Source organism: Poecilia reticulata, linkage group LG23 (assembly GCF_000633615.1).
Source record: "Poecilia reticulata strain Guanapo linkage group LG23, Guppy_female_1.0+MT, whole genome shotgun sequence".
NCBI classification, from domain to species: domain Eukaryota; kingdom Metazoa; phylum Chordata; class Actinopteri; order Cyprinodontiformes; family Poeciliidae; genus Poecilia; species Poecilia reticulata.
Genome location: NC_024353.1, coordinates 13,709,590 through 13,717,024, shown reverse-complemented (window position 1 = coordinate 13,717,024; position 7,435 = coordinate 13,709,590). Strand labels below are relative to the sequence as shown.

The window sequence follows — 7,435 nt, the reverse complement described above, 5'->3', positions numbered from 1 at the left end:
CCGGTTGGTTCGCCATTACCATCTTGTCTGTCTGGATCTGGAAGTCCCACAGGATCTTAGCTCGGTCATTCTCCACCACTTTTGGGGGTGTTCCCCACTTTGATCTCGGGGCTTCCAGTCCATATTCTGCACAGATGTTCCTGTACACTATTTCTTTAATAAAATTACAAACGTTTTTGATTTTGGTGATTATTTTGATAAGCGTGTCAGAAGAGGACGTGCTGGTCTCAGCCTCCTGGCAGCGTTCAGTTTGTCACTTACTGCCGAGATCAACTCAAAACCTTCCAACGATCAACCGGTCGATCACGTTTGATGTATTGAGCACACCTGCACTAAGCTTATTTAAAAAATATATGGCAACACTTTATTTGAAGGGGTGTGCATAAGACTGACATGACACTGTTAAAAACATGACATAACACTTGTTGTTATGAAGTGTCATTTGGTAAATAAAGTTGCATTAAAAATCCATTGAAAGTGCCAACTTTGCATTATTTTGTAATAATTTAATGCAAAGTTGGCATTTTTCATGGACTTTCAATGCAACTTTTAGAGCAACTTTACATTAAAGGTGTCATTTACCGAATAACACTTCATGACAACTGTCATAAACATTCATAAAGACTTTTTTATGTTCATGACAGGCGTTATGTCATGTTTTTTACAGTGTCAAGTCAATCTTATGCACCCCTTCAAATTAAGTGTTACCTAATATATTGTAAAAAAAATAAATAAATAAATAAAAAAAATAAAATATATATATATATATATATATATATAATTTCTGATTTCTGGTGACTGTGGTTTAGGAAACCCAAACCTTCCTCTGTCAGAAAATATGAATATTGGTGACAGTATGAAAACAAATAAAAGGGAAATTTGAAGATGGAAATAACAAGTGAAGGTCCAGATGCTCACCCTCCTGCTCATGGTTCTGTTTGGCTTGTTTCAAAGTATCACCGCTGTCTACAGGAGAGCTGCATCTTGGACCAGTCTCAGTACTGGTGAAATCAAAAACAAAGAATCATACATTACAATGAATTGTGTCTATATAAAGAGTAATTACTGTCTTCTTCATTGTAGATATAAAGTTTTGTCTGGGTCTTGCTAAAAACTTCCTGGCTTTATATTAAATTAGTTAGAGAAGTAAAATATGTTCTACTTTATGTCGATGATCAGTTTCTCACCCGGTGAAAGGCTGGAACTCAATAAAGTTGGCCCAGCCCGTTACTTGTGTTTGTGCTTCACCCCTGCCTGAACTCTCCCACCCTGTTGGCACTTGGGATAGACCAGTCCCTCCAGAATCCCTGAAATTTGCCGTCCAGCCTGGACCTGTGGAAGAAACAGAAAAAAACAACTTGAATCAATAGGAAACTTCTGTGTCCTGGAGAGAGTTGGTGTATTCTGTTATACCTGTATCTGATGTGCTTTGCTTTGTATCTTCTTCCTCATCTGATTGCAACTCACAGCCCTGCTCCTGTCCTCCATTTTCTATGCTGCCCCTGGAGCCTCCTTCTGAAGTCTGAGACACCCCAAACCTGAAACATGGAGTAAACGAAGGTCACCAACCATCTGTGGGCAACATAAAACCTGGAGTGTGAAAATGACTAGCTCCACCTTGTTCGGGATTTAGCTTGTGTTGCATAGTTGATCTCCTTCTCCTCCCAGATGTCCTCTTCCTCCTCTTCAGCATCATCAAACTGACGTATCCTCTCATTACAGCAGGCTTCGAAAGCAGCTGCATTGGCCTGAGAGAAAAAAGCAACAGTACAACGTGTGCAGGAGTGCACAATGATCAGACCTCATATTTGTTGGATAATCAATAGATAATCAATAGATTTTATCACAAAAAACTTTAAAATTCACTGCTCTCAACTTTTTTGTTTTCAGCCAAGTTTGAAATCTCCTTTTAAATTTGCAGTTAAAAGTACTTTAAATATTCTACAGATCAGTTTTTTGTCTGATTCTCGTTCACCTCGCAACCTGGGGCAACTTCTTCCCTGATCACACATCTCTGATATTGTTCTGATTGATCTTTCTTTCCAGCTTCTTCCTTTGCACCTTCATTCTGTCTCTAATTTTGACTTTAAGTTGCTTACGGGAATTATTCTAGTGTATATTCTAAACAATTCCTTGTATCCATCTCAGAAGACTCTTTTTCCTTGCTTAGCACTTCCTTCAGGTCACTGGTGATATAGGATTTGTTTTTGGGGAAACATCTCAACGTCCTGGTGGGGGCGGTGTTATACACACAGAAAAGTATAAAGTCAGTCACATTTATGGTGTGGTTGTCATCGCCATATGCATGGCACAGATTATTGCACACTATAGCTTCAAAACAATCATAGAATCATACAGTATGCAGGGCTTAAAGTAAAAAAAATCCTGAGCCTGAAACTTAGTTATGATAGAAATTTACTATAGCGTTGCTATTGCCACAGTTTAATAAAAAGTGTCTTTGAATAGTGCAACAATTGCTTCTAACAATACAATTAACAAGCTAAACACTCAAACTTAAATAAGATTTCAGTACATTTCAACTCAAAACAAAATGTGTCTGTGCCCTAAAGGTTAGCCTTACAGGCAAAAATCCCTCAATATTAAATAAGAGTCCTTTCAGTCAATGTTTTAGCAAGTAATTTAGAACATGCAACATTATCAACTAAATCAGTGTTTCTCAACCTTTTTCAGCAATATTATTTTACCTTTTATCTGGAAATAGTGTCTGTTTATTCTTGCCATACAATCCTCTGTATTAAGTATTGCTCGAAATGGCTTGCCATACCAGTTTATTCCTCTGTATTTACTTTAGTTTCTTAGTTTATTYTTGCATTTTGTTCTTCATTCATTTCCATTTAGTTTCCTTTGATTAGTATTATCCTCTCTTGGTTTATTGCTATGTCCACTTTAGTTTCTTTCCTGTTACTAGATTTATTTTATCGTTTATTGACGCTCACCACCAGTAATATTCACTCATCACTTGCTGCGCCACCTAATAGTCATGTGTTTCACATCATGTGTTGATTTTTCAATGTTCAGAGTCGGATTCTGTTTTTATGCCATAATTCACATCTAGTTCGTCGCTCCGTTTTATGTCCCGATTGTCCTGTTTCAGAGTTTTGCGCAATGTGCGCGTCGTTTTTCTTTTTTACCCTCTAAGGTGCGCAGCGTTCGGGAAACGTATCAACGGGGAAAAGGCACACTGACAAACCTTTTAAAACAACGGAAACAATTTCGGTATTTTGATCATTTAAATTTTAAAAGTGCTGTGGTTCCGTTGTTCCATCACACCCATTTCCGGACCACTTACAGCGCCGGTGTTAACGCTATAAAATGAACGCTCTCTATAGAGGTATCACCCATGGAGGGATTTCTTGATTTAAATGGGTTAATTTTTCAGAGGGATACAAAGTGAGGGTATCGTGATTATAGTAATTACATGTTTATAAGAGTGATTTTCGGTTGTCCTTCCATGGAAGCGGGCAGCTTTCAAACGTAAATAAAACACTTTTTAATACAAGTTGCTGCAAAACATGTACAAAAATACCAAAGTGAATCACAGCAGCGGTGAAGCTACCAGTAGCAGGAGAACGGAGCTGCGCCAAGAAGCTAACAGAAGCTAACAAACACTGAATAGAAGAAGAGCTGCCATCGATACAGTTGCAGCTAGGCATGATTTAATGTTACACAATACAGTTTTACCAAGTTGCTCAACGTCTATACTGGTATTGTTGTGCATTTAAGGTGTAAAGTTTACCTTCGACCAAACGCCCCCCAAAGGAATCCAGCGCCCCCCTTTTGTAAAAATGTCTGCCAACTTTCCGTCTTGTCCCCTTTCCTCTAGCCATGCCCAGCGCCACTTGTTTTTAATTCCTTTCTCAAGTAAACGTGTTTCTTTACCGGTCAGACAAACTCCATCTTCTTTCATATCGCATTTGATTTAACCGCCGAACCGAACGCATGCGCTTCTTCTCTACAAACCGTTTAACAGTCACTGGTCAAGAACAAGGGAGCTAGAATTCTGATTGGCAGACATCTTTGTCTATTATCTACAGTTTAGTTGAGGCTGGCCGTTTGGTCCAATGCTTGCTTTGTTTGAAAGTCTAGCCCCCAGACAGAGCTCTTTACGCCCAAGTTTCAAATGTCTGACTAAATAAATCTTCCTTATTTTAATTTTAAGTAGTTCTTTAAATGTCCTGTGAGATGATATCACAGGAGATGATACCCATGTATCCATAACAACCAGAACTTTCAATATCCAGCAAGTTATTTTCGCAATTTATCGTCTATTAAACGAGTGCCCTCCGGATTAATTACTTTCTGCAGCTGCAGCTGTGAAGTTGCCATATTAACCCGATATTTGCTGGAATGTGCAACGTCTCTCCTTTCAGAAACCGTTGGAATTTTTCAGATAGTGCTACGTATGGCGGAATTACAGTACTGTAAATTTAGATGTGTCACCGCCGACACGTTCCGGTCTAGAAGGATCCGGGAGACTACAGTTTGGTTGAGGCGGACCGTTTGGAAAAAAAAAAAAAAAAGCCGGAAATCCGGCCCCCAGCCCGAGCTCTTTAAGCCCCGAGTATGGCCTAAATTCCTGCTGATTTTGTGGTGACGTTAAAGATTCAGGGGCAGTTATCTCAAACTCTTGACGGTAGTTGTTGATGAGTTTGGCACAACTAGTTATTAGGTTAGGAAGCAATTGCTTTTTCACATAAGGCCAGGTCAGGCTGGACAGCTTTCTTCTCTTAATGAAATAATTCTTTGAAAATTGTTTCTACTCAAGCTATCTTAAACATTTGTTGGATAATCTGAAATATACAAGTGTGACAAACAACATTGTGAATAACAATTAAAAAAAACTTACACCATTATCATCAGCATCTAGAGAGAAATTTATTTCAGTAATTCTGTCAAAGGCAGAGCTGTAAGATGGAAAGAGAATTTTTACATTAGTATCAAGTAGCAAATAATAGCAGGAGCAGCATTGCTAAAACAATGACATCAGTTCTGATGATTCACAGAAGTCCACAAGGGTAGTCAGTAGATCTGAGATCTCCTGTGAGAAAGTTTGAATGTGCCTTACTTGATATTTTCATCATGCTCACTGAACTCCTCATCGTGGAACCCAAACTGGTCCGCAAAGTTGGCAGTCATCTGTTGGATCTGATAGTCCGAGAAGGTCTGCAGAGAACAGGGAATATGTGATTTCACCAAATAGTGTTTGATTATTGTGATGTTTTTCCAAGATTTTCCTACCTGTTGCAAAGACATATCATTGGGGAAGTCGTCATCTTCACTGGATGAGTGGATATTGTGGGTGCTTACCTGCAGAACAGAGCAGAAGCTCAGTGGCCTCATCTTAAGCCAAAAGACGATCGCTATGGGTTCTTGAGTTTAATTCCTAGACTTTTTTCCCTGAACCTTTTTATATGCCTTTGTCGTTTCTTGTGTGGCTTTACATTCCATGCCACTGAGCGGCTTCTCTTCTAGTGGTGTTGCTGCAACATGGGGTGGCTCTCTGCTCTCCGCAAAAAACCGAGCCAAAAATGCCACTAAAAACTGTAAAATCATACCAAAGTTTCATTAGGAGCACACTATCTGATAGTGGTTATGATTTCAAAGCCATAGACTGCCATTCCAAACTCTGGCAATTTGCATAGAGGTTAAGCTCTAAAATTTAATTAAAATTGCTTAACAGAGCAAAGTTGGTAACAATAATACATCTTTTAACAATAAGAGTCTGTAGACGAGTCTCATAGAAAACTGTTTGCTCCATTCAACTTTAGAACTGGTCAATGATCACCAATGCCAGGGAACTGTTATTACTCCAACATGTATTTTACAAAATATTATATTAACCTTTATTTAATTTTTCTTTGGGATCAAGGAAGCATTTTTGAATTTGAAAAAACAATGAAAAATTGTTTAACTTCACGAGTCAATAAAAAAAAAATGCTTAAAACATTCCGTCTCCATGGGACCGGCATAAGCAGAAGTCTGTGCTTCCTCTAACTAAATACTTTCAATGAGGTTGACCAGAAAGAGGGGGGCTGAAACAAAATGCTCAGGTTATTTAACCTAATACTAAACAGAAAAACTGTTCCAGAAAACTATAATGGGTCCTGGAAAACTGCAGTGGAAACAAACTTAGATATTCTTTAAAAAGTATAGCTTAAGCAAATATAAGTGAAGCAATGAAAATCTTCTGCATTAATCAAATACAGAACATTTAACATTATGTTAGGAAATCTATCCACTTAAACTGAATGGTAAACTTCTTGCAGGTCAAATACCTTCAGCTGTGTCTGTGTGAACGCAAGCTGCCAAGTGGATTCTCTGACAAAATCCATCCATATTGTTTGTAATTAATAATTAGTCACACAGGTGGGATATGTTTTTATTCCATCTTGCGGGTTATTAAGTACTTTTTCTTTACAATAGTGATTCCAGTAGTTGAAAAGCTTGTTACTGCTCATCTGGACTCTCTGTTGGACTGCATGGTCTATCGCTGCTGTTATCACAACTAAAGTCAACCAGAAAGGGCTTAAAGAACAGAAGAGAGGGAGTAATGAGGGACTATTCAAAGTATTTTACTGAAATGGGGAAAAAAGTGTGTTCGTTTGAAAGATGCCTCACCAGCTCTACTGTATTCCTTCTGTTGGTTTCTCTGAGGGTTTCATCGACAAAGCTCTCCCAGCGACCCCTGCAGTCTTCTGGTAGCTCTGAGGTAAAATCAACCCATATACAGATGTTTATTTTTGATAAACGTTTCATCTAGAATGACAACTCACTGGATGGTAGAAGCTCCACCTTTGATAAGGTCTGTGATTTGGGCCTGTACTGGTCCCTTTTCCAGGTTTTGGACCACCATGTTGGCTATCCTGGTCAGATGACCCATGTTGCCTCTTCTGGTGCCACCCTCAGCCCTAACAGTGACATAAACATAAGGGAAGTGTAATACAACACTACATATTTCTCCCAAATTAAATATCTTAAGGATAAACAATAAACGTTCCTCACTGTATTTGATCATTCTCCTCCCAGGCATTCAGGATCCTCTGAACAAGCTGACACTTCTGGAACAGCTGAGGGTCAAACACAAAAACAAAAATTATCCTGCGAGGACAGAAGCAGGACTGGGTATTGTTAAGAATCTCACAATTTGATTTGATTTCGATTCTTTGGGTCACAATTAAATTTGATTTAGATTAGATATTGATTTAAATATTTTGACATTGACTTAAATAAATTTTATTTAAATGGAACAGTGCCTATTAATGAAAGTATGTTATTGTCATAAATACACCAGATTTAGCTAGGTGTTAATGTCTATCCATAGGCCATAAAGCAAATAGCACAACATATGTAAATAGAATTAATAAAATTTTTAAATAAAAATAAGGAATACAGTAAAAATGTAAATATATATTTA

General features: G+C 38.1%; 1 protein-coding gene across 2 annotated transcripts in view; it reads right to left on the bottom strand.

Moving 5' to 3' along the window:
- Window positions 1-7,435, bottom strand: part of ppp6r2a (protein phosphatase 6, regulatory subunit 2a) — a 64,213-nt gene that overhangs the window by 13,560 nt on the left and 43,218 nt on the right. For both annotated transcript variants that reach the window (XM_008401192.2, XM_008401193.2), the window contains 10 exons: window positions 7,024-7,088; window positions 6,814-6,929; window positions 6,640-6,725; window positions 5,260-5,328; window positions 5,087-5,184; window positions 4,868-4,925; window positions 1,618-1,748; window positions 1,414-1,538; window positions 1,188-1,332; window positions 919-1,001 (listed from right to left, as the gene is read on the bottom strand). In XM_008401192.2, coding sequence (XP_008399414.1) covers window positions 919-1,001; window positions 1,188-1,332; window positions 1,414-1,538; window positions 1,618-1,748; window positions 4,868-4,925; window positions 5,087-5,184; window positions 5,260-5,328; window positions 6,640-6,725; window positions 6,814-6,929; window positions 7,024-7,088 — 976 coding nt within the window. The remainder of the gene's footprint in view (window positions 1-918; window positions 1,002-1,187; window positions 1,333-1,413; window positions 1,539-1,617; window positions 1,749-4,867; window positions 4,926-5,086; window positions 5,185-5,259; window positions 5,329-6,639; window positions 6,726-6,813; window positions 6,930-7,023; window positions 7,089-7,435) is intronic.